The sequence below is a fragment of the Sardina pilchardus genome, chromosome 10 (genome assembly GCF_963854185.1).
Source record: "Sardina pilchardus chromosome 10, fSarPil1.1, whole genome shotgun sequence".
Lineage (NCBI taxonomy): Eukaryota > Metazoa > Chordata > Actinopteri > Clupeiformes > Clupeidae > Sardina > Sardina pilchardus.
Genome location: NC_085003.1, coordinates 8,944,809 through 8,972,380, shown reverse-complemented (window position 1 = coordinate 8,972,380; position 27,572 = coordinate 8,944,809). Strand labels below are relative to the sequence as shown.

The 27,572-nt window shown below is 44.5% G+C and overlaps 1 protein-coding gene across 2 annotated transcripts in view; it reads right to left on the bottom strand.

The window, feature by feature from the left end:
• The window catches only part of mon2 (MON2 homolog, regulator of endosome-to-Golgi trafficking), a 34,200-nt gene extending 17,631 nt beyond the window's left edge, over positions 1–16,569 (bottom strand). For both annotated transcript variants that reach the window (XM_062546592.1, XM_062546594.1), the window contains exons 1-13: positions 16,105–16,569; positions 10,659–10,722; positions 9,577–9,704; positions 8,374–8,505; positions 7,570–7,699; positions 6,634–6,731; positions 6,118–6,243; positions 5,419–5,619; positions 3,478–3,602; positions 2,889–3,028; positions 2,469–2,622; positions 953–1,149; positions 252–333 (exon numbers count right to left, since the gene is read on the bottom strand). In XM_062546592.1, the coding sequence (XP_062402576.1) occupies positions 252–333; positions 953–1,149; positions 2,469–2,622; positions 2,889–3,028; positions 3,478–3,602; positions 5,419–5,619; positions 6,118–6,243; positions 6,634–6,731; positions 7,570–7,699; positions 8,374–8,505; positions 9,577–9,704; positions 10,659–10,722; positions 16,105–16,212 (1,685 nt within the window). In that variant the 5' untranslated portion in view covers positions 16,213–16,569. The remainder of the gene's footprint in view (positions 1–251; positions 334–952; positions 1,150–2,468; positions 2,623–2,888; positions 3,029–3,477; positions 3,603–5,418; positions 5,620–6,117; positions 6,244–6,633; positions 6,732–7,569; positions 7,700–8,373; positions 8,506–9,576; positions 9,705–10,658; positions 10,723–16,104) is intronic.
• Between the last annotated feature and the right edge of the window lie 11,003 nt (positions 16,570–27,572).

Here is a 27,572-nt window from a genome sequence, read left to right as displayed (position 1 = left end):
TTGAGGAGAGGCAATGAAAGCAGCCGGGCTGTTTTGATATATGTCAAGTCTAAGAGGCTGGAAAGACTTCTCTGAAGAGGATTCATGTTTCATTAGGAAACACTCTCAGCTATAAAGGCAGGCAGAGTTGCAGGGTGCTGACTAAAACAAAATGCTCCTCCTGTTGTGAATGGTTATAGCTACAGTATAGTTATTTAGCAGACGCCTTTGTCCAAAGCGAATGACCAAATGGACATGAAATGGAGAGCTACCTGGCGTCCAGCAGCAGGGAGAGGGCAGCCAGCAGGCCACACCAACACGCGTTCACCATCTCCTCCCACACCTGATGTGCCACTGGGGGGAAACGAGACAAAAACACACTTCAGTGGCCTGACATAAATGGACAGTTAGGCTGATTGACATGTTTAACTAGAATTTTATTTGTTAACTATTAGCAAATAGGGTAAACACACACTGGATAAAAAAAAAAATTCTGCATTTTTAATATTTAACATGCTGTTGCAATTCCTACAGCTAGAGGTCAGCATTGTGCTTTGAAACACACTTCCTTTTCCCATACTTATACTGAACAACTGACTGTTGAGTGTCTTTATGACATATGCTCTCTATTCAGATATACACCTGGCTATTGGAATAACATTACTCTGGTTAGCAAGTTACATATTCTAACGTCATCTTTTGTGGTTTGTCATAAGACCAAGTACAACATGCAACATACAGTAATTTCCTGTGCATAAGCCTCATTGTGTATAAGCCGCAGAGCAGTGTTTCATGCAAGAAACAAAACCATATTAATACCATATTAACTCTCCCCGTGTTTAAACCTCACAGTTGAAGATATCTTGCAAAATCAATGTATATGCCGCCGCTAATAGTCGGGAAATGACGCTAAACATTTCATTCTAAACGGGTGCACACAGCCAGTCCAGCAGGAGGGCTCTCTCTCACTCACGGGGTTCCTGGGGGGCGTCCTGAGAGGCGGGCGCTTCGGGGCCTTCCTGCAGGGCGGCGGCCTCCTCCTCCTGCGCCAGCTCCCTCTCGATCATGGAGGTGATGCCCCGCACCAGGTCCAGCAGCGCGCTGAAGGCCACCGACATGGCGTAGCCCTCGGGGATGGAGGGCGGCTCCACCTTGTCCAGCATCTCCAGGCTGGTGAGAGAGAGAGAGTTGGAAGGACGTTCGTTTGATAGATCTGATTATGTTCTGGGTCTTGTTGCTTGAGAGTATTGAAATCAGAACTCATGTCTTAAGATGTTCGTTGTCATACTGTATGTAGGTCATATCCTTATGTTTCTTATTATGTGTCCATGTGCTTACAGTCAAAATGATGGTCGAATAGAAAAATTCCACATGACAGGACTGTTTTTGTTTCATTCTGTTCTTGTACCACTACTGAGTATATATTTGCGTGACTGTCTTCAGAGATAAGGGGAATAGTATTTTAAACTCTGGGTCTCAGTTCTGCATGGGTGCATGCCCTGCGTCAGAAGTTATCCACTCTGGACTGCCAGGTTGGCACTAATCAGGGGCTGATTCAGTATGCTCCACGTAAGCCGAGATGACCGACGCAACGTCTTGGCAAACTGGAGGATACTTCAACCTTGACTATTTGCTTCTTTAGTTAGAGAAGCCGCTGGATGGATACTTCAACCTTGACTATTTGCTTCTTTAGTTAAAGAAGCTGCTGGATCTTTATGTGAAGGCACGCTGTCTCTCCCTTGATGTACATTATTGTAAATAACCCCCCCCCCCCCCCCCACCATTGCCTGACTGGGTAACCATTCATTTGTGCCATCAGGATGACCATCATGCTTTGCATGTGTCTGATGTTCTGTTTATCTGCAGTGATCTAGATAGGTGACATAAGCTGTAGAATGTACTGCTCATCTCAGCTGGCCCAACAGTGCCTTGTTTGTTATGGAGAGGGTTTAAACAGGACAAGATGGAACACAATATACAAAGGTTCACTGTTAGGTCTTCGCTTAATTCTCTGGAAGCCGGCAGAATATTTGGCTTCATTTGATGCTTTGTTTGGTAAGCTCAAGTGAAAAAAAAGAAAACAAGAGAGAACATCAAGCCTTCCCAGGCACATAGCTTTGAACACGATGCATGTCCAGTATTTGTTTTCTGATGCTGAGGTGAACCTGGTGGGCGTACGAAACGGAGGACCGGAGGTGGATTTCTGAATTGTTTTTGTGGTTGAGAGCAGGAGACGCACACGCACACACACACACACACACACACACACACACAGCTCCAGTCCTGACCCTCGGTGCTCTGAGTGTAGGCTGTTTTGTCTGGCCGTGTTTTGTTTAGTCTAGCCATCTGTGTGCCTGAGATGAGAGGGTGTAGTGAGATAGAGATGGAGAGAGAGATAGAGAGACAAGAGAGAAAGGGAGGGAGGGCTGAGAGGGAGAGAGGGAGAGAGGGAGAGAGGGAGGGGCAGAGAGGGGTCGCTCGGTGCTCACTAAGTGGCTTTGGCGCTGCCCTGCACGCTGACGGTCATGAGGGGGATCCAGGTGCCGCGGTACTCAAACGCCGCCTGCGTGGTCAGGCCCCCGCTCACCCCCGCCGAGCCAGGCCCACCTTGGGCTGCCGTCTGCGCTGTCGACCCGGAACCACCTGAGAGAGAGAGAGAGAGAGAGAGAGAGAGAGAGAGAGAGAGAGAAAGAGAGAGAGAGAAAGTGAAGGGATGATATAGATATACAAGTCAACACAAAAAAACTTTCATTTCAATGGCACATTTCGGTCTATGCCATTATACCACGACTGACACAGCAGTCCAAAGCCACCATCAAATCTGGCCGAATCAAAGTTAGTCATGACAAATCTTTAATGCCGTCAAACATGAATAGATCCGCGGCTGCTCTGGACAAAATGCCACTGACCGGTGGGTGGGTTGATGGAGGCGGGGTTGCCGGCATTGGGCACGATGAAGAGGGACTGGATGAAGGAGCCCAGGGCGTTGACGATGTCCCTGAAGACCTTGGTGGAGTGCTGCTTCATGTCGTAGGACTGGCAGAAGGAGCTAGGGGAGCATGTATAGGATTACGGAATGAACCGGCCGGCCATAAGTCATGTTAAGTGTGCACACACAGGCCACATTCCAGACGCGTGTCTCCAAGCTGCTTGCTACATTCTCACTGCCACTAGAGGCATACGTCCGTCATGGCACATTAAGTTTGGCATGCTGTGGAATCTCAGATATCTCTACATGCACGGCTAACATTTCCCCGCAAATTCCAGGGAGACAATTAGCTTACAATTTGTCTTTTAATCGCTAACCATAAACAAACAACCCAGCCTGCCCACAGTGAATATAAACATGGTGGTTTATAGTGGTTATTACTGAAGAGAACACACACACACACACACACACACACACACACACACACACACACACACACACACACACACACACACACACACACACACACACACACACACAGGACGTTAAGTAGAAAGCAGGTGTTTTACCGCAGGAGGTGGGGCTGGACACACAGGCGGTGGACTGATTCCACGGCAACGGCTCTCAGCCACTGTGGCTTCTCTCCATCCAGGAACTTCACCAGCAGAGAGAGGAAGATCTCACACTCCGTCACCTACAGGACACACACACACACACACACACAGAAAACCATGAAGGCACACATACACGCCTCAAGCACAGACATAGTCAATACTTTTAGACATGTATCCCAAATGCAATTAAGAAAAAAATGAATAAAAGATGAAAGACCCAAACAATAAAAAAAAACCCTCTGTATTAAAAATACACAGCTATGTGTGGACATAGCCTGAGGCAGAGAGAAGTAGCAAGAGAGATGGACAGAATGAGAAAATGGAAGAGAGCGGGAGAGATAGAAACATGGCGACAGCACACAAGGCTTGAAAAAGAGACTGAAAAAGAGACACAGAGAGAGATAGAGAGATAGAAGGGCGCTGTTTACATTTGGTTTACTCTGCGTTACAAAACAACATAAACAGGGTCAGAGATATACAGTCAGACCGAGAGAGAGAGAGAGAGAGAGAGAGAGAGAGAGAGAGAGATGGAGATAGATAGAAAGAGTGAGAGACAGGTATACACTCCTATGAAAAAGGTATATGTTAAAAAGATAATGTGAGTAAACATAAAAGGCATCTTCAATTTCATTAATTGAAGATAATGAGTTATTCAAAACCTCATTGGACATCACCCATGTGAAAAGGTAATTGCTCCCAAATGCTAATAAGTTTGAGGGTTTTTTTTTTTTTTAAAGATTTTCAAGGATGAGTTACCTATTCAAGGTCATGCCTTGTTAGTCAGGACTTTCACGAGGCCAGTCCAAAACCTTAATTTGGTTACCCAGGCCCTGAAGCAGTAACGCAGCCCTAGACATCACACCATCACCACCGTGTTTGACTGGTGGTATTCTATTGTAGAATGCTGTGTTAGCTTAATGTCAGATATATTGACACCCATGTCTTCCAAAATCTCCACTTTTCACTCATCAGTACACAGAATATTATCCCAAAAGTCTTGGGGGTCATCAAGATGTTTTTTTGGCAAATGTGAGACGAGCCTTATATTAGTGTTCTTTTTGGTCAGCAGTGTTTTTCATCTCTCCCATTGCATCTCTGTCATTTTTACCCAGTCTCTTTCTGACTGTGGAATCATTAACACTCACCTTACAGTAACTAAGGCAAGCAAAGCCTGCAGTTCTTTAGATGTTTGTCTGTTTTGTGACCTGGATAAGTTGTCGATGGGCTGTTGTGAGAATTGTGGTAGGCCGGCCACTCTTGGGAGGGTTCACCACCGTTTCAAGTTTTCTCCATTTGTAGATAAAGGCTCTCATCATGGTTCATTGGAGTCTCTGAGCCTTAGAAATTACTTTACATCTCTTTCGAGATTGATAGATGCCAATGACTTTCCTTATCATCTGTTCTTGAATTTCTTTAGATCACAACATCATGTGCTGCTTTTTGAGACCTTTATGGCAACTTCACATTGACAGACAGGTTCTATTTAAGTGATGTTTAGATTCAATAGGGTTGGCAGTAGTCATACCTGGGAGTGTCTCGTTAAATTTGAATAATTGGTTAATTTAGTAACCAAGGGGGCAATTACTTTTTTCACATACTGTAGGGCCAGGTAGGGCTTGATCGTTTTTTTCCTTCAATAAATACAATCAATTTAATAATTTAAAAATACCATTTCACGTTTACTTCAGGTAATCATTTTTGTCAAATATTCAAATTAGTTTAATTATCTGAAGCATTTTAGAGTAACAAATATGCAAAACTAGAAGAAATCAGAAAGGGGGAAAATACTTTTTCAAATACTGTACTTTCACAGCACTGTGTATATATATATGTGTGTGTGTGTGTGGTGTGTGTGTGTGTGTGTATAGAGAGCGAGGGCGTGCTGGTGCTCCTCACCAGCAGGCTGTAGAAGTGCTTGATGAGGACGGAGACGACGCGCAGCAGGCGCATGCAGATGGGGAAGTAGGGCTTCTCCACGGGCGCGGGTGACGCCGCGCTGCCGCCGCTGCTGCCCTGCCGGAACTTGATGTTGGGCGAGAAGAGCTTGATGACCAGCGGGCACACGCGCTCCTTCAGCAGGAAGCTGAACTCCTGGTGCTGCGGAGGGGGGCGGAGAGAGACGGCTTCATCAGACAACACACAGGCAGCAGGTCCAGGTCTATGCAAACAATAACCACCATGACAGGACAGGAAAACCCGCAGAGCATAAAGCACACAGCTCATATAACCATGACTCAACAATGACCGTGTCAAAACAATAACGTCCAAATATTCTTTCATTCTGATAGAGACCACCTAACACTAAACACACATAACCCTACAACTTTAACAACCTTTCATTTCATAAGAAATCACCCTACCCCAGGTAAAAAAAAGCCTCATCCTATTCTATATAACATCAGAGAAGAGGAATGCTTCAGCACATCACACATGATACATTAAAGAGAAACAAGAACAGAAGCATGACCCTCATGAGGAGTCAAGGAGAAGTGCACTGGCCAACAGACAGACAGCTCACTGCACCCAGCAGCACTCTGACTCCTGTGGCTCCTGCGGCTAGTTGCACAGAGAGGAAGTCCGGCTGAAAGTGCTGACCTGCAGGAAGACTCCGGGGAAGTCGTTGAGCACCGACTCCAGCAGCTCCAGGCCGAACGTGCGCGTCATCTCCGTCATGCCCACCAGCCAGTACGGCGCGTCAGCGTTGACCAGCTGACACAGGTCCTGTTACGAGAGAAACGCCAGGAGGAACTTGTGAACAATGCTGTTTGTTTGTGATGATATTGCAATGTGTGTTTCCTCAGTATACAAAACCGTAGGATTGGAGGACACAACTAAAAGCAGTCCTCTGAGATCTACAGTCAGCCAACTCTCAACAACCACTCAAACTGTCCCACATGCACAATCATTCATGGGAGTTTCCACATTCTAGTCTTAAAATATCCTTGGCCAAACCACATCTGTCCCAAACCAATTGCAAAATCATACCTCTGGAACTGTGAGTATCACACAACACACAGATGGACTTCAGAAAATATCCTTAACAAAGCCATTCCCAAATGGGTACATAATATATCAATACCATAAGTATGTAGCTCCCCCTGTTGGATGTACCTGAAAGAGCATGTAGGCGTCCTTGGCACTGGGCCTAAGGGTGCTGACCGAGCGGCGGTTGCTGTTGCCCTGGACTGGCGGGGGCTCGTCGGACATGCCTGGGTGGAGGGAGGGAGGGGTGGAGGGAGGGAGGGAGAGATGAGGGACATTCGACTCAGCTTGGCCCCTGAGACAGGCCTGAGTAGGAAAGCTGAAGAGGGCACTCATGTGACTGCCCGGTGCTGGCCACAGGCCTGAAACAAGCGGAGATTCATGGGGGTGCAGCAGACCACTGCTGTTACCTCTCAGGCAGCGTGCCCTGAATATATACAGTTGCACAATATTCACATATACAAACACATTCACACATGGAAGCACACACACATCCGTACTCCCTCACACACATACTAAATCTCTCACACACACAATCACTGAATATCTCTCTCTTTCTCACTCTCTCCCTCACACACACACACACGCACACACGTCTTGAATTACATTAGCGCCAGGCAGCCACAGGAGCTGCTGCTCCTAATTACATTATCATACGCGGACACAGAGGGCCGGTAATAAAATCAACATGGCCCGAAAAAGAAAAGACAGAAAAAAAAAACCAACAACAACAAAAAGCACACACACACACACACACACACACACACACACACATTACTTATTCATTGAGTTGAGACTTAAGTCATGGGATAAGCAGCTTTTGGTGATCTGAGAATAACTCCCCTTCCTGGCGCTAGAGGAAAAACAAGGCAAGAAGACGTGATTGCGAAATGAGCCCGCCGGGGGAAACTTTTCCAGGGCGCCTCAGCGTTTTGAAGTGATAATATCCTCTATTCTGGGACACAGACACAGACCCTCTCCTGTTGGGCCCTTCTCTATTCATAAGGAGGGGGAAAAAACACACACGCATAGCAGTGAACGGGCGTTAACGAGGGGCGCGCTCACCTTTAAATCGCTCGTCTTCCGCCACCATCCTCTCGAAGACCACGGTGACGACCTGCCGCACTGTGGCGGCAGCTGTGTTGTTGGTGATGTTGTCCTTTGTGAAGTGAAGGCGGAAGCACAGGACGATGGCCTAGGGTCAGGAAAAAAAGCCTCTTTTAGTGACGAGCACACTGAGGCTACACACATCTAAACACAAGCAGGCACAACATCTGTGTTTGAGGAAGGCCTAGCATGAGGCGGATATGACCAGAAGAGCTATAATGCACACATGCCTTCTCTCCTAAGGAAAGTAGCCAGATAGAGGGCTTGGTACTGTGTTAAAAACAATAACAATTTGATACATACTGCTCTTATTACATGGTTTTGTTTTCCTTTGCTTTGATTGTATGTATACCCCCCCCCCACCACACACACACACACACACACACACACACACACACACACACACACACACACACATCATTCACCCCCTGCAGCTCTTACTCTTACCCCCCATGCACTTTAATGCTTTAATGCTTTTTGCGCTTATCCTGCCTCTCCCTACTACAACCCTACCCCCCCCCCCCCCCCCCCCCCCCGCTAATATGCGCGATAGGTGAAGGGACTGTCAAGTTCACAGTTTATTTTAGTAATCATATGCATGTGACAAATAAACATCCTTGTATCCTTACATTACATTTTTGAGTTCAGTGATCTACTCCCATCACAATGATGCACTGTCCACTGTTTGGACAGGTGGTGGTGATATGTGGCCAGGGAGCGGTCAGTGTGTGGTCAGTGTGTGGTCAGTGTGTGCGGCAGTACCTTGGACAAGACCTCGTCGTGCACCACTGTGTTTGTAGTGAGCAGCACCAGCACCGTCTGCAGCAGCTTGAGCTCCTCCAGGCCATTCTCCATCAGCTGCCACAGCATGTTAATGATGTTCCCAGCAGCCGCCTAGCCAACACACACACGCGCACACACACACACGCGCACAGATGCACAACACACACACACACACAAACGTACACATACACACACACACACGCGATTAAGCCTCAGCCCCATGAGCAAGGGTCATTTTCACACCTCAGATCTATGAGTCAGTGAGAAAATGTCAGAGGTCAACATCATAACCTCAGGGTGAGACCATGAGGTCACGTAGACTAGAGGATGACCCGTCCCAAATATCTAAATGACCAGTTCAAAGGTCACTATAACAAAATGCTGCTGCCACCCAAATTCCAAATTCTCTTTGTCCACACAACACTCTGATAAAGCACATAAAACAAAAGATTAATCTGGAAACAAAACACTCTTTGAACCAACATCCAAATGTACTCTACATGAAATTCTGCTAGTTCCACCGAGTTATTATGGACAACGGTGTGGGGTATTTGGAAAGAGCTGGACCTCGCCCACTGCTGGTCCCAGTCACAGCGCTAAAGCCCAGGGCTTATGAGAGATGCGGGGGCACTGGACCATAGGGAAAGGGCTTTTTTTGGACTGAGCCGGGGATGACCACTCCTGATCAGCCACAGGCACGGCTTTTTTTTTTCCAGACGGCTGGTCTCCTCTGGTGATCTGACCCGGGGATTGTGGCTTGAGCATGTCTGGGCTCTGCCATTAGATTCATGACCAGTGAAGAGGATGAAGTATGGGAATTTGGCTTAGTTCAAATACTAAGTACTAGTAAGTTTTGTACTGATGATGCAGGATTTCAAGGAGCATCTTATAATGAAGCAATATGACATGAGTGAGAGAGGGGTTGGTAAAGACATCCCTACGGCTGTAGTTCAGCCACTGGCACTTCCATCATATCTCGGTTTGCACTGTGGCTGTGCTCATGATTTTGTGAACGGTGCACTACAGCAGACAGTATTTCTTTGGTTCTTAAGAATAAGGTCTGCAACACTCGGTTTTGTAAGATGTCTGCCCAATATTGCTTCAACAAATTTCAACCTATGAATCAACGGCTCTGTATAGTCATCTTGTTCTGCCCCCCGAGGTGTTGTGACGCCCCCTTACCTCGGACACCACCTCGTGGGACATGAGTCTCTGGATGGCAGCCAGGCACAGCTGGGTGATCTTGGGCTCTTTGGTCCCACAGCCCATGAGGAACGGCTGCACCACCTCCGAGCTGTTCTCCTTCAGAGCTGCACACACAAGCAGACGTCACATCACACCACACCACACCACACCACACCCACCAATTCACTTACACTGCTGAATAGAGTGATATCATCAAGAAATAAGCGTCAACAGCACATGCTCTCAAAGGGCACTGAAGTCATGCAAAATGGGGCTAGTTAGAGCTGCAGTTAGGAGTGATGGATACTCTGGTCACCGACATGTTGTGCTTCCTTCATATACTTAGTTTGCGCTACACTTGAATACTTTCAGCACTTTAACTGAATGAATGAGTCTTCGGTGTTAGAGTATCTGTTGATCTGACACCAATGGCCTTAACTGTAACAATATCTCTCCTCACATGTCCATACACACTAAACAGGAAGTAAGTTGCTGAAAATGACAATCAGTCCATGCAGAACGGGGCAGATACAACATGAAAATGAAAATGAATATGAGACAGTTCTAACACTGAGAAGTGCAACCACAGAACATGCTGTCCAATGTTGATAAGCGTACTGATTGGTGAACTGTTCTGAATACATTGAAATGAATCGTGTTAGCCTCACTTGATAAGTTTCCTTTTGAGACTCGAAAATGTAACCCTGTAAATGTTAACGTGTGCACTGTTTGTACGTAGAATCAACAAGTGTACTTTCAGCATGTACGACAACGTCTGTACTTTTTGTACACACGTAATGCCACATAAACAAAAATCACTTTGGACAGAGTCTCAGGCACATCCATCAAAGTGGAAGTGGTACTGATAGCTTAGAGACTGACAGTTCCATGTCTATCAGGAAGAGTTCAATAAGAACTGTTCATGGCCAAGAGACACTGTGGGAGAATGCTCAGACCGTCAGGTCTCCCAAGAGAAGAAAGCCAGTGACCATTCTGCGGGGTGTTCTGCCAGAAATGACAGGAGCTCCAGGATAACACTAGGCGATTAATTTCATGAAAGACACAAAGATTTAGTTTACCTGCTAGAATATCTGTGTTTCTGGCAGCAATAGTTTTGATCTTCACAATCCCGGATTCTGCAGCCTAGAAATAAATACAACGATAAACAAAGCCCTGTTAATGTTTACATATATTTTTTTGGATAAGCTACCTGTGACTACCCCTTACTTTCTTTGTTTACCTGAAAAAAGAAAAATGGTCAGGGTCATACCAAACCAAAATACAAACTAAGTGGACCACTGTGTAATGACATCACTTATGACTCATTCTGTGGCCTGCACTTGTGTACTGGCTAACATCCTTGAGTCTTTTGCAGCTGAAGATGCAATTGTGTGTCCACAAACCAGACAATGTTGTAAAGTATTACGAGAAAAATGAAAGTAAAACAAAATGAAAGCCGAGGACAAAAACATCAACTTCAATGTCACCTAACTGACAACCCAGTAGTCAGTAGGCTGAAAATATTTTGTTATTTAGTACATACGGTACCTTCACATGACTACATTTAAACCTAAAGCAGTGCACTACAGTACAGCTGATATGCATTCACTATCCATTACTGTGCTAGAATCAACATGGATATAAAAGCATCAGGGAAAAGATGCCATACAAGCTCTGCAATCTGAAATGACCCTATTGCTGAATGGCTGGAGGGGCGATAGCAAGAGTTGGGGTTAGAGTGGGGATGGAGGGTGTATGTGTGTGTGTGTGTGTGTGTGTGTGTGTGTTTGTGTCTGTCTGAAGTCTGAGACAGCTCAGGGCAAGAGAGCCACAGTGCTGGCGATGTGCACCACGTAGTTGAGCTCTGGCTGCCGACCCACATTGTGCAGTCCACAGAAGACCCTTTGTGTCCCAACAGAGTAGAAGAGCCCCCACAAAAAACAGTCACAACAAGGACACTCTTCCCTTCCCTACTCACTCCCTAGCATCTCTCTCTCTGTGTGTCTCTCTCTCTGTCTGTCTCTCTGTCTGTCTCTCTGTCTGTCTCTCTGTCTGTCTCTCACCATTGGGCATTTGCCTCCATTCAGCCTTTTAATAGCTCCATGTTTACTGTGACTACCACAACGCGTGCACTCCTGCTCAGTGTATTACTTGCTTTCTCAGCAGTGCTGTGATCTGCTGTCAGATCAGCTAGAAATCAAACGGTGTGAACAACAGGTCTGCCTTTACACGCGTGAAAAGGTTCATCTGGCTCCGAGAGCTCTGGTGGTGTGCGGCAGTGCGCTGACAAGTGGGCTGCTGTGCTCACGTCTAGGCACTGTGAGAAAGTACAGACGCAGGAATCAGTGGATATAAGGAAGATGGACACCAAGTCAACCTTAAATGATTGCATGGATGCCTTAGGATTCATTCTAATGGATTTCATAACAGTCAGAAGTTGGAGCAAAAGCACAAAATTGAAAATGTTTAGGCCCAAGACAACTCTTCCAAAACTGTGTTTTCCAACAAGTTTCCATCTAAATCGAAGGCCATCAAATATAAGTCTAACACAATATAAAGTACCTCACAAAATAAAGTACATCACCAACAATCATGCTGAACCCAGGTGTCTGCCAAAGCATTTTGATGCTAAAATGGGAAGACAAGGTGGACACAGTCCTCTGGCATTTGAGGTAGTCTGTCATTAAAATCATGCTGTTTACCCTGTTATGGGCAGAAGGGTGTCGACTCAGTATTAAAATAAACCACTTCATTCAGCCAACAAGGTTACATGCCACAGCTGCGGCTTTCTCAGTGTGGCTCCTGCCAGAGGCCTGCTAAGATCGGAGTTTCAGCAAGCCTGGCCTAGCCTACTCCACAGAGGTCTTCAAAGATGGCATTGTTAACACAAACATGACTGACCAGAGTTGTAGTTGTAATAATACCTAGTAAAGGTCAATGAAATGACAAAAAAAACAATAATTGACGCATATACTAGGCGAAGGAACTGACAAATTTCACTGCATTCTTTGCTTTGGTAATGATATGCATGTGACAAATAAAACTCCTTGTATCCTTGTATCCTTGTAATAAGACCTTATTCAGTTTTATTCAGATCTGATCTTTTCTCTTAAAAGAGAGCATACCCAATGGTGTCACTTTTTGAAGCATACTTTTATCGGCAACTCTCATTTGGAGGACAGACAAACACACAATCTGTCATTCCAGCTTCGCCTATAGGGCCTAATGCCCCATGCAGTTCTGTGGTCTGGATTGGAACACCAACACCACGGAAATATAATCCGCCGTCCTTCAATAGAAAAATATCACATTGCTAAAAGACAAAATTTTGCATGCAAGCAAACCTTTTGTTGGCATTTGTGTTGGAGTTTGCATGCCTTTTTGGTAGATTGTTTTAAACCAAAGCTCTTTACAGCTGCTTTGAAGTACCAATCACTGACTACAGTAAGAGAACAGCCGACACAATCAATTACATTCAAGGACCCTTAAAATGAAAAATAAGATGTGACCCACACACAAATTGTACATCCCAAAACAGCAAAAGACACTGTGGTTCACTGCTAAAGGTGGAGGTCGACAATACCCACAAATCTGGAAATAACTAGGCAACAGAGATTACATTTCAGTTGGCTCGGAGCTCTACTCCAGAATCGACATCCATGAAGAACTAATAGCCAGCCTAATCTTAAAAAGTGCAGGCCTCACGCTTTGCCTTTGTTGGGACTTGGGAGCTTCTGGCCTTTGAGGGAGGTTGTGGGCGAATAAGGGGAAATCAGCGTGTTCCAGTCCAACCACCTAGTGGTTGTCCTCACAAAGCCAACGCATGGACTTCCAGCACAGGAAGTTAAACCAGATGGAAATGAGCAAAGAAAGACCGCGTGGTGAAGTAGCCTAGCCACAGTTGAAATAACAATAACAAGTTGTCTTTGGAGAAAAGCAAGGATTGAATGGGGGCTCTAACTTGCTTCTCAATAATAACTTACTGCTGTACTTCACATCAATCAGGAAAAAGGAAAAGTCTTTCCTTGTTTCAATAACCGTGGAAACATCCTGATCATAGACAAGCAATCTCATAACTAGGACTACTGTACTTGTTGAGTGACGGAGATGTTAGACACACAATGTTGTATAGGCCTAATGCAAATTGATCCTAAACTGGATAAACTGGCTGAGCAGTAATGAATAGGCTCTATGTATTGTATGACAGCTAGTTACAGCTCCCTATAAATAACCTTCATTCAGGCCTAGGAATAGCAATTCTTCTAGCCTACAGGGTAGCTAACAGTTCAATGAACTGTCTCAATGGTGATGAGGAGGATAAAAGACAAATTAAGTTTGGGGTCTCTTGAGAGGGTGAAACATACAATCAAAGGTTTTCCCAAATTGCCATTAGTCAAATTGATAATAATCACTATGGTAAATTAAAACCAATTTGAAGTTGGTGACATAACAAACAACAACACACTTGCATTAACGGCCCAAATGGATTTAGTGTAGGCCTATTTAAAGCTAGCACTGAAGCCTCTCCTCCAAGGAAACGGGCTAGCCATACACAAAAGAGGAACTGTTTAAGGTCCCTACACATGGAAGAAAACACTGACAATCTTTAAATGTACCACACCCTCATGACTGCTAGCCTGCACGTGTATTTTTGACCCCCGAAACACAGCCAACTTTTCCTTAACAGCTGGGCAACTCATGAGCGAAACAGCAATTTTTCTCAAAGTTTAGATGTTTAGATTTAAACATCAAGGCAACAAGTCCATTATGACCTCAGCTCTCATTAGAAAGTGTTTCAGAGGAAAACAACAGGCTACACACTTCAGAAATGCAGATAAAATAAAGTCCAGATGGACTCTACTCAATGTGACAGCGATGAAAGACAAACCACAAGAATCACAGCCAATTTGGGGGATGTTTCACCTCAACACTTGGCATTAAGCTAATCTGCAGGGTAATATTTCACTTGGAGATATCTGGCCATAATCACACATTTCTCCAAAGTGAGCCTACTGTTGGCCATGTAAACACTACAACACACACCCGTCACTGACCTCCAGGGTAACTGACTGATAGACTGGTTCATGTGGCCTTCAAAAACACCAAAAATGCATTTCAGCCTTGTGTTTTTTGGCAACCTGTCACAAGCAAGACTGCAAAAACACCATACAATTTACCTGACAAGTAAGCAGAGATGGATTAGGCCTACTCACTGGAACCCTGGTTTAATATTTGTTAACCAATCAATTTTTCATTACACCAATTATCTGTTTTTCTATGTTTGTCATGTTCCAGTTGTTTAAAAGCTTTAAAAGCGTAGGTTGTCAGTCAATGACCATTTCCCACAAATCCTCACTCAAGCAGGAATTTTTGAAAGCTCTCTCTTTACATTTATATATCTTCACTAGAGTTTATACAAATGGTTCATTGATTTACCCAAACATACTGTATTAAGAGAGGAGAGTTGATACTTGATAAACTGTAGGGCAGGCTATGTCCTACCATAATAAGCTCAGGTGTCCGAATATGCTTTAATTGCTCCATTTGATTCCTTCAAAAAAGTCTTAATATCTTAATGGAGTATTTCCCTAATTGGTGAGAGCTTTGGAGTTCCTTCATACAAGTAATGATGACAAAAGCCTAGTTGTGACCTACTCTAGCCTATGGCTTTAACAGGCTACGAAAAAAAAATCTTGACCCTAAGAGAACAGTTTCTGGTCCTCTACAGTGTATTTACTCTTGTAGGTATCCTGTGAGTAGCCTACATTTTCAACCCAAAAGGTTACTGTATGGTTAGAGGCACAGGCTTACTGTACCAGGCCTCCAAGTAATAAGCTCAGGGTTAAGCCTAGTAGGCTATTTGATCGTATTTAAGCTCATGAAAACAAATAAGGGCAAACGAAATATCGGAAATATAAATGGTGACATGACATCTGATCAAGCTCCTGCATCACTGACAACAAAGCGTCCTGACTCTTTTGAGGATGCTGTGTCGCCCAAGAGTCAGTGCTTAAACATGGCCATCTACTCGGTCCAATCTCATCTGAACTCATAGTTACATAAATGACAAACTAAACAGATACATTTAAGTAATTTAATTCAGCTCCAATTGTTTAACCAAACAAGTCCCTGCAACGTTAACGTTAGATGGGATAATACAAAAAAAACGTCCGCATTCACTCTAAGGTCGGTGAACAACCACTAAATTGATGGGCCTCGTGTAGCCTAACTTATATGTTAGGCCACTGAACAGATAGTTTGCTTGATAGGCAGCTTGAGAGCCATTCCTTTATTGTCAGTGATCTGGCTAACTTACCCCACTGCATATGCAGCTGTGACAGCTGCATTACTTATTGAAGTGTCATCTTTGCTCTCAAGCAACCCTTAGTACCGCTGTGTTGATGACATCAGCGAACACATGAAAATCCATTTGGGAGCAAGGTTTGTACGGGAAAGACTAGTCATAAATTCTTTAGCAACACTCATTACTAGACGCTGGCTAGTTAGCTAGCTAGCTAACGTTACCTCTTTCACAGGGGGGAATTTTTTCTTGCATTCCATGGACAGAGACCGCAAATCCGTTTGCATGTTCTCAAGCAATTTCTTCACGGCTTCGGGGCTGCTCGTCGACATTATTGCTATTGTCTCAAACCAAATATCCAAAACATGAAAATAAGAGGCTTGCAATAGCAATCCTAAGACAGGGTCCGGCCTACTTTTTCACCTCCAGTGAAAAAAAATAAAAGCGATGTGAAGCACTACACAAGCGTCCATTGACACAATCTTCCACTTTTCTTGCACTAATCGTCTGATTGCAGGATTACACTGCCGTGGACGTCATCTGTCTCCCTTCACCAGGTATCCAATGCATCACCCATAACACTTGTCATCATAGATATATGTCCAGTGAAGGTAACAGCGAGTAAGGATAACTTATTTGTTCGTTTCAGCCATGGGTTTCATGGCTCCTGAATTCACCATAGCTAGAGTCGTTCCGATCCCACAATGCCTGTGCGAATATTGACACGTCACTTGGACTTCCGTAAACAGTGACCGGATTTCATGAAACCTTTTGTATCGCCCCCCTCTGGTTGTCTGGGGGAAAACAAGTCCTCCCCGATCAAGTCGAGTGGCCTTAAAATAGCCTATATATAATTTATATAAGCTAGTAAATTTCCCTCCAGACTCATATTTAAAGTAGGTCTAGATTGTGATCTCAAGTTCTCCATCAAACGAGTTAAGACTAAACCAGTGCTGTGTGTGAATGATGCTTTGTTCACATGGATATAGAGCTCCAAGGTTCCCAAGTTCCTTTTCCCATGCATTTTTGATCTTGCCTATCTTTACGGCAGCGTATTGCATTCCGTATATCTTAACATTATCAAGTAGGCCTAACGTAATCAATGCATAGGAATGTGCTGTAAAAGCTTTCAACCAGGATGGAACTTCCCAAAGTGAGTCCACTAGTGACTTTGTTGGGAGAGCTGGGAAGTGTGAGCTATTGCTTTTAGCAAACTGGCGAGCTTGAAAGTAGCCTAACGAAATAAGTCAGTTTGTTGAAGGTCATAGGCCTACTTGGAAATCAAATCATTAAAATATTCCATTCCTGTAAAGATCACTAAATCTGGATCCCTTTCCTAAGCCATCCTGCAAAAGCCTGGTCTAATTTGGCTGGTAGAAATATGTGATTGTTAGGCTACACAGTGGGCTCTGAATCAAAAGTGTTCCCCTCGTTTTAGTATGATTTGATTGACTTACATTTAACATCACCCATATATTCAACAGTTAAATTCCAAAAGGGTAAAGTTGGGATTGTTGGTAAGAGCAGTCTAGCACACATTAGTCTACCAAATTTCTTTTCTGACCAATACCTTAACACTAGGAACTCAGCTGAGTCAACATTTTATATGGCATGATGTCAACATTTCATAAGATATTGAATTGTGGTTCAAATGTAATAATTGGATTGCTCACTCATCTCGTAAATTATTACAACCAGAGGTAGGCCTACACATTGCAATGACCGTAATGTGCCATAGGTCAGACTACTTCAACTCTCTCCAGAATAACTGCTGTGTCGTTTGGACAAAAATGATCTCTCAAAACCGCCTCCTTCCATTGTAGGTCGAGACGAAGTCAAAACCGAGTAAGCAAAAAATGGTTCCAAGACCTGACTCGAGTAGTACAACACACACACAGACACACGCACGCACGCACGCACACACACACACACACACACACACACACACACACACACACACACACACACACACACACACACACACACACACGCACAAAAACACACGTTACACACAGAGAAGCAAACACACACATGCCACACTCACTTCGCATGAGTTGCAAGAGTAGGGGATAAAGTAGGAGGAGACACATTGACAAAGGTTCTTTTTGCAGAGAGAATGTTCACAACTAAGCGACGGTCATAATTACCATTATGTGATCTATAAGACCTACTGCATTTTCTTCAGATTTTCTTATATAGAAGTATACTCGACGCGCCCGACCTGTCGCGCGACAATGTGACGTCAAAATGACGTAATTTCCTGCGTCGCTAGCCACATTTCAGCCGCGCGCCGACCTGTCGCGCACCGAACATTTGATATCAACCGCGCGCGCCAACCTCACACGACAACTAGGAAGAGATTGAAGCCAAGCTCACGGAGCCAGTGTCCTTATACAGTCATCAACCACATAAACCACATTCAGGCATTATCATATAGCCTATCCAACATCTTAAATAAGCCCATTCATTTTTAAAACGACTGTAGTCATGAAGTTTGAATAATAGTAAGTTTGAAAAGTGGGAAGTTAACTTAGGCTGCAGCGAGAGTTGCCGTTTGGATGACTGATTTGTTTACAGTCGTGAACTACGTTGGATAAGTTAACGAAGTTACCAGTGAGAGTTGCAACAGGAGGATATTAGGGGGAAATGACTAGGACCGAGGCACATAAGTATTCCAGCAAAAGGTAAGGAAGAGATTTATTTTCAACCAAAGGATATCTGCTAGACCTAAACAAATATATCTTTCCATTTAGGGAGATTACACAAGCTCATCTCATAAACGAGATGGTAGGCTTAGGCTAATCCTTCAGTTGTGCAAGCTAAGTCTGAAATATCAGCAAAGAAGCTAGTTGCTACTGCCATTAACGTCAATGTGCCTCCGTTCAGGAGAATACTGCAAATTGTGTCGCGACTACCACGCGCAAGTATACATGGTTACAACGTTCCCCGTGACGTCAACATGTCGCACGACAAGTCGGGTGCGTGAACTGTACTGGGGCCTAAGCTTGAACACTTTTTGAGATAATGACATCTGAACTTTGCTGCAGATTTAGATGAGGGCGCCAATGTGCCAAAAATCAGAAGGGGGGTACCATGTTCAAAAATGTTTTTCTCTGGATGTATTAGGTATACCGATCTAATATTTTGGCTAAGTTAGTTTAAATGGTTACTCTTTAGATGGTAAAAGTTTGAAGCAAATCTGAGATGGTAAAGCAGAAATTTTCTCTAAAATCCGTTGAATTGAGGTGGAATGACCCTATTGTGAGATTTGTAGTGGCGTTAAGTGGCTTAGTGCAATATATCCGATAATGGACCTTCTACTCCTGCTAACTGACTTGATCTAGTATTTTATTCATGAATTGTTATTAATAAACAGATCTACTTATATAAACTACCGTCTGTGCGTGTCTTGTGTGGAACTGGGGATGACAACCGGACCATACCGGTAAAAAAAGGTGGTGGCAGCTAATTAGTAACCCTGCTGTTTCATTACACTGGTGGCAGCGGTGGGATTGTTTCAAAATGTCAAACCCTGATTCCATACAAGATGCGCCGGAGGTTCCAAATCAGCAACCTGAGCTGAGACCACAAAGGCCTACATCTTTACAGAGACCAATATTTATGCCAGAAACTTTTACAGGGATGGGGAGAGATTGGTCTGACTGGTCAGAGCAGTTCGACTTGGCAGCAGAAGTAAATCAGTGGACTGGGGAATTAAAATTGAAATTCATGTCTTTGTTGTTTTCAGGTCGAGCCAGGGATATATATGCAGGATTGAGTCCAGTTGATAAAAGTACTTATGAAAAGTTAAAAGTAGCAATGGGGAAATATCTGGAGCCAAGTGGAGAGGAGTGGCACAGAATGAACTTCTCCTCTAGAAAAAGATTACCAACTGAAACAGCTAGGGAATTTGGTAATGCATTGCGAAGATTAGTGTCTAAAGCATACTCTTCTATAGACCCATCGACTAGAGATCTGTTAGCACGTGACCACTTTATGGCTAATGTTGGGAGTGGGGAATTGCGGATACAGTTGAGAAGTGCTAAACCACCTACCCTAGAGGAGGCAATTAATATTGCAACAGAGTTAGAGCTGGTTCGTGATTTGGAGCGGACAGAAATTAAAGTTGAATCTAAAGTAATGGGGGTGAGTGGTAGACCTGTTACAGAGGAATCACAGATGGGTGTTTTATTGGGAGTTGTGGAGGGTTTAAGGAAAGAAATGAAAGTTTTGCAAGCCAGTGTATCTGAAATGAAAAACTCTCAAGCTAATGTGCGACAAAATCCTAATCAATGGAATCAGCCACCATCAGTGATGGGCAGTAACGCGTTAGAAGTAACGCGTTACTGTAATCCAATTACTTTTTTCAAGTAACGAGTAAAGTAAGGCATTACAATGGCAAAATCAGTAATTAGATTACCATTACTTTAGGCTGCGTTACTGCGTTACTAAACTGCGATTTTAATTGCTTTGTGCGACTGTCTGGTGACAATCAGTATAATGTCCAACGCATTGCGAGAGATGTAAACAACAGACGAGACAACAGAGTGTGGGAGAGAGCATGACCATGCTGCATTTAATAGCCTACGTGAGTTGGGGTTTTCCTAAACTTTTCCCATAGTTCGGGACTTGGACTTCTTTTGCTTATCTTTACTTCACTTTTATTGTTCTTTCTACTTTCATTTCATTCGATGACTTATGCTTTCACTCTGGACTGATGCTTCAACTCAAATGTCTTTTCAAATTCGAAATTGGGGTCGTTGACGTTCGAACTTGTTTTCGGTGGACATAATTAAGTTTGTACCGTCGGAGTCTTTGCGAGACAATGAGCAAAATGTCCGTAAATAATAGAGCCTGTATCATCTGCGTTCTCTGTAGTCGCTTTCAGACATAACCCCTGCGGTAGCCTATGAGGTTTGCCAGACGGAGGTCCGACTCTTCGGTTAATTATAGGCTACAGAATCTATGTAGTTTGAGTGAGGGGTGGCGCAGAATGCGGCCGCTGTCACAGGACTTACTGTTTTTATTTTACCAACGACAGCGCACCCGTTCCGAATATTGTTGCAACAATGCAGCATGTATTCTGTTACATCCGCAGCATCGATGAAAGATTGGAGCGTGACATGCAGGTTAACTGCGCAACGTTTAATTGAAACTCAGCAGTGACGCTCTCACATAATCTGAACGAATTCACGTTCTTTATTTACAAATGTGTTGCATGCAGTTCATAGTTCACAGAACTCGTTTATGCACAACACTGCATTTGATTCTATTTTATAAGATGGAATATGCAAAAAGAATAAAATTAGGCTGAAAGGTGTATTGCTTTATAGCATATTCAGGTTGTGTAGCCTTAGTGTGTTTTTGAAAAGTAACTAAGTAAAGTAATTGTAAAGTAACTAATTACTTTTGGGAATTAGTAATCAGTAAAGTAACGGGATTACTTTCTTGGACAAGTAATCAGTAACTAATTACTTTTTCCAAGTAACTTGACCAACACTGGCCACCATTGCGATCTGCCCAAAACCCCTCTCGAGTAGACCCGGTCCAAAATCAAAATGGTGAACAAAGGATGGACGGCTGCTGGGAATGTGGCTGTAATAGACACATTAGAAGAAATTGTCCCTATTTAAACTAGAGGAGGCTGGTACAGAAGGCCAAATGCCTGCCCCTCGTAGTGTTTATTCTGGCCTAAGGATGGAGCCCTTAGGGCAATCATGTGGTGCTGGGGTTTATTTGTCAGCTAAAGTGGGTGGTGTGAATTGTTCCCTTTTGGTGGATACAGGGGCCCAAGTATCCATTATATCTCATGCATTTTGGCTAAAGAATAAACCAGGAAATGCTCAGCTGACCGGCTACAATGGCCAAGTGTCTGTGGCTAACGGGGGACACATGGACATATTTGGGAGGTGGCAAACAGTATGTGAGTTTGATAATTTAGCATTGATAACTGACGTTTTAGTAGCCGATATCTCGCCAGAGGAAGGGTTGTTGGGGACTGACTTTCTGTGTAAGTTTGGGGCTGTTGTTGATTTAAAAGGGGGCTTTTGTGTGTTAATGGGAAAAAAATTGCCTTTACAACTCATCCATTCTTTGAAGGAGAACAGACCAGTGACCATCGAAAAGGACCTTGTCATTCCCCCCAGAAGTGAGGTGATCATTCCAGGGACTGTCAGCGGGGCCTTTTTAGAAGGTATGGAAGGCATGTTGGAACCCTCAGCGTCTTTGTCAAATAATTTTGATTTGCTAGTCGCTAGAGTGGTGAGTAAAGTGGATAAGGGCTTGATACCAGTTAGACTCATAAACATGACCGAGAGTGCCCATAATTTGAAACGTGGAATGTCTTTGGGCACCTTCTGCCCTGATGTTTCTGTAGAGGAAGAACATGTAGACATGGCTGATAGTCATAAAACCCATGTGGAGTGGTCTACAGAGTCATTGGTGCAGGCCCTTGGTCTACATGATTGAGGTTTAAGTGAATCTGATACACAGAAGATCTATAACCTTTTGTCATCTCATTTGTCTGTTTTCAGTAGAGATGACTCAGATTTAGGAAGGACCCATCTAATTCTTCACCAAATTGACACTGGGCAAGCCCCTCCCATCAAAATGGCTCCTCGCCGTGTGCCATTGCATTTACAGCAGGAAGTCACAGAGCACATCAAAGACATGCAGCATCGTGGAATAATCCAGCCCTCTGTAAGTCCTTGGGCTGCACCTGTTGTTCCTGTTAGAAAAAAAGATGGGGGATTGCGGTTTTGTGTAGATTATCGTAGACTTAATGATGTTACCCGAAAGGATGCTTACCCTCTCCCCCGTATAGACGATGCTTTAGACAGCCTGACACATGCCAAGTGGTTTTCGACCCTTGATTTGTCTAGTGGTTACTGGCAAGTCGAGGTTGATCCTAAGGACCGCCCAAAGACTGCCTTTGCCACAAAGAGTGGTCTTTGGGAGTTCAATGTTCTCCCTTTTGGCCTAACTAATGCCCCAAGTTCTTTCCAGAGACTTATGGATCTTGTTTTAGCCGATTTACAGTGGACTACTTGTCTAGTGTATCTTGATGATATTATTGTATTTGGTCGTAGCTTTCAGGAGCATTTGAGTAGATTGGGCGAAGTTTTGAATAAGTTGCATACAGCCAATCTAAAAGTTAAACCGTCCAAATGTAATCTCTTTTCTACCGAAGTACAGTATTTAGGACATGTTATTTCGGCTGAAGGTGTAATGGCTGACCCCGCTAAATTAGAAGCTGTGCGTTCATGGTCAGAACCTACAAACCAGACTGAGGTGAGGAGTTTTTTGGGTTTGGCATCATATTATCGCCGTTTTGTTAAGAACTTTGCAGAGATTGCCCGGCCCTTACATACACTAACCGAAAAGGGAAGAAGGTTTAAGTGGGATGATAGATGTCGTGAGGCTTTTATTGCTTTGAAGACCTGTTTGATATCTGCTCCAATTCTGGGTTATCCAGACCCTCAAAAGATTTTTATTCTTGACACTGATGCGAGTGATTGTGGGATTGGGGCAGTTTTGTCCCAAGAGGACAATGGATATGAACGAGTTATTGCGTACGTTAGTCGCGCATTGACAAAAACAGAACGTAAATATGCAACAACTAAAAGAGAACTACTTGCAATGGTAACATTTACAAAGTATTTTAAGCATTATTTACTTGGGAGAGAGTTTGTTTTAAGGACTGATCATAATTCCCTTCGCTGGCTACACAATTTTCAAGGGCTCGAGGGTCAGTTGGCACGTTGGCTAGAACAACTGGCCAATTTTCAGTATCGTATTGTGCACCGACCTGGTAAACAGCATGGAAATGCCGATGCGTTGTCTCGAATACCTACTTTGGTGTCTAGTGTGATTAAGCAGACACCTGAGCGGCCAGCAAGCCAATCGGTAACTGCTACCTCGGTTTGGACATTACAAGAAATGCATCAACATTGCTCTTTGCAGGGAGATGCCGGGGAGGTGAGGGTTGGACCTTCGTCAGGGCTGGGAAATGTGGGGGTATTAAGGGATGTAGATGTAAGTGGAGCAGAGCTCCAGAAAGCTCAACAAAATGACCCGGATATCATGCGTGTGGTGCAACTTAAAACCTCTATGGGGGGAGGGGGAATTGAGACCGACTGCCCAGCAGAACTGAGGAAGTTTGCAGGGGTATGGAGAGAGCTCCAAGTACGGGATGGGATGTTGGTGCGTATACCAGTGGTTCAGGGGGATATGAGCCCGAGGGTTCAAGTGGTCCTTCCTAAAGCCATGGTACCCTATGTCCTTTCTCAGTTACATAACGAATTGACGGCGGGCCATTTAGGGGTACAGAAATTGAGGGGCAAGATAAAGGATCGTTTCTACTGGGCAGGGTGGTCTGGGAATGTGAAGAGATGGTGCGTGGAATGTAGGGAATGTGCTTCACGCAAAAGAGCAGGTCAAGCACCCTGTGCGCCCTTACAACCATCCATCACATCACGCCCACATGAGCGTGTGGCCTTAGACATTATGGGACCCCTACCTGAAACCCTTTCGAAAAATAGATACATCTTGGTCATTAGTGATTATTTTTCAAAATGGACTGAAGCATTCCCTATGAAAAACCAAGAGGCGTGTAGGGGCAAAAATCCTGACAGAGGAATGGGTATGTCGGTATGGGGCACCTCGTGCCATTCACTCTGATCAGGGTAGGAATTTTGAGTCACAGCTATTTAAAGAATTGTGCCGCTTACTGGGTATGCACAAAACCAGGACTACCCCTTATTCACCTCAGTCAGATGAGATGGTAGAAAGATTTAATAGAACCTTGCTATCCATGTTGTCTCTTTTTGTAGATGCAAACCAGCTTAATTGGGATGCCCTGTTACCCTTTGTTCTGATGGCCTATAGGAGCAGCATGCATGCAAGCACCGGATTCTCTCCTTTTCGGGTTCTCTTTGGCCAAGAAATTATTTTGCCAGTAGATGTAATGTTAAACCTGGATAACCAAGAAAAGTTTGCATCTGTTAATGATTATGTTACCAAAGTGAGTGAGGTCTTATCCACTGTTGTAGAAGCAGTAAGGAAACATCAGATGAAGGCCTCTGACAACCAAAAAAGGAACTTTGATTTCAAGGTTAATTTCCAATACTATTCTGTGGGGGAGTGGGTCTGGTTAAGAGATAAAACAAGACGACGGGGCCTATGCCCAAAGTTACAGAGGAAGTTCCGTGGACCCTATGAAATTCTGGAGCGCATTTCAGAAGTGGTATATAGAATACGGCCAGAGGGGGGTGGCTCAGAGATGACTGTTCATTTTAATAGACTGAAACCATTTGTGCCTTCTACTCTTTCAGGAGCCCCTCTGTCCGGTGGTTTCGAGAACTCCCCTGCAACAGCAGCCAGACCCTCCCAAACAGAACTTAGACATTCCCAGCCAACTTCTCGACCCTCTCAGACAGTATCACAACCACAGAGATCCCGGGGAAGGAGGTATGGTGCTAGCTGGATTTTCTCACGATCACAGCCAGCCACGATGATGCCTGTTCCTGCCTCTGCTGTGACCCCTGCTCCTGCCTCTGCTGTGGCGCCTGCTCCTGCCTCTGCTGTGGCGCCTGCTCCTGCCTCAGCTATGGCACCTGCTCCTGCCTCTGCTGTGGCGCCTGCTCCTGCCTCTGCTGTGACGCCTGCTCCTGCCTCTGCTGTGGCGCCTGCTCTTGCCTCAGCTATGGCGCCTGCTCCTGCCTCTGCTGTGACACCTGCTCTTGCCTCAGCTATGGCGCCTGCTCCTGCCTCTGCTGTGACGCCTGCTCCTGCCTCTGCTGTGGCGCCTGCTCTTGCCTCAGCTATGGCGCCTGCTCCTGCCTCTGCGGTGGCCCTGCATCCCACCCTCGCTCTTCCCCCTGCTTTCAGCCCTGCCTCCACCTCTGTTTTGCCCCCTTACCCTGTTCCTGCTTCTGCCTTTAACTCTGCAGGTACACAGAATCAGAACTTGGAACATGTGATGCGGTCTGGAAGGACAAGTAAACCCCCAGCATGGGCTAGAGATTATGTAGTATAAAATAGACTCGGGACGAGTCTTTTGTCAAAGAGGGGGGTAGTGTGATGAACGTGAAAACGCAGGCCATTCGTTTCCTGTTCATTTGGTTGGCGATTGATTGTGTGATGAATGTAAGGACGCAAGCAATTAGTTTCCTGATCATGGGTTGGCGATTGATTGATGGGCCGATGAGTGACACCTGTGGAGGATGAAGTTGGGAAGAAAAAGGGTGTTTGCGTGTGTTCGAGAGGGAGGCGAGAGCAGACAAAGAGAGACTAAGACAACTAAGACTGCGTGAGTGGAGCACAGTTAGCGCGTTGCTACAATATGAGCAGGATAAATTGAGTGGACGGAATCTGGCTACCGAGATCGACGTGGGACGCGTATCCTTTTTTTGTGACTCTTTTTGTGGGTATCCGGGACGCCGGTGCCTGCGGACTGAACGTGCAACAACCACACGGGAGGGTCTCGAAGGCTGCCGGACGGAGGGAAGTGTTGATTCTTTTTAATGTGTTTCATGAATTGATGTGCGCTTGTGTGCGTGTGCGTGTGCGCGTGTGTGTGTGTGTGTGTGGGGGGGGGGGGGGATTCGGGGAGGGACAACTACTATGATTGAGTGTAGGATTGCGGGTGGTTATGTGGGGAAGTTTTAGAATGTGTTGATTAAGCCATGAATTGATTGATTGCTGTGATACACTTAATGTCTATTTATTAAGTAGCCTAGTACAGCGTTTAGCTGTTTCTGTGTATTTATTCCCTGTTGGGCTTTCGGGTGTGTGCAATAATTGGCCTATGGTGTGTGTGCAATAATTAGTCTATGATGTGTGCAATAATTAGTCTATTGTGAGATTTGTAGTGGCGTTAAGTGGCTTAGTGCAATATATCCGATAACGGACCTTCTACTCCTGCTAACTGACTTGATCTAGTATTTTATTCATGAATTGTTATTAATAAACAGATCTACTTATATAAACTACCGTCTGTGCGTGTCTTGAGTGGAACTGGGGATGACAACCGGACCATACCGGTAAAAAAAGGTGGTGGCAGCTAATTAGTAACCCTGCTGTTTCATTACAGTATCATCTATAGGCCTATATAACATGCTGTTTTTACATTGACATTGTAAACGTTATAGAGTATTGTGCAGTGAAGTTAACCATACGTCTTTCGCTAGGAAAAAATAGCGAGCACTGCCAATCATAACCTACAGTAAGTGCGGGCCGAATTGTGGGCTGCAAGAAGCACTTGCACATGTGCGTCTGTTTTGTTATCCTCGTTCGCATACCGAAATATTTTCTCGCAAATGCGAGTGAGTCTTGTTTGTAGAAATAGGCTACTTTCCGCCACAAATTTCAAACTGCCGTTAAAGGGATATTCCGCCATTTTTGGAAATACGCTCATTTTCCACCTCCCCTCGAGCAAAACAATCGATATTTACCTTGTTCCCGTTCATCCAGCCATTCTGTGAGTCTGGCGATACAACTTTTAGCTTCAGCCTAGCATAGATCACTGAATCGGATTAGACCATTAGCTTCTCGCCTGCTAGCTTCATGTTTAAAAGTGACTAAGATTTCTGATAATTTTCCCATTTAAAACGTGTCTCCTCTCAAGTTAGAAAGTGCAATAAGACCAACTGAAAATGAAACCTGGCGTTTTTCTAGGCTGATTTGACATGGA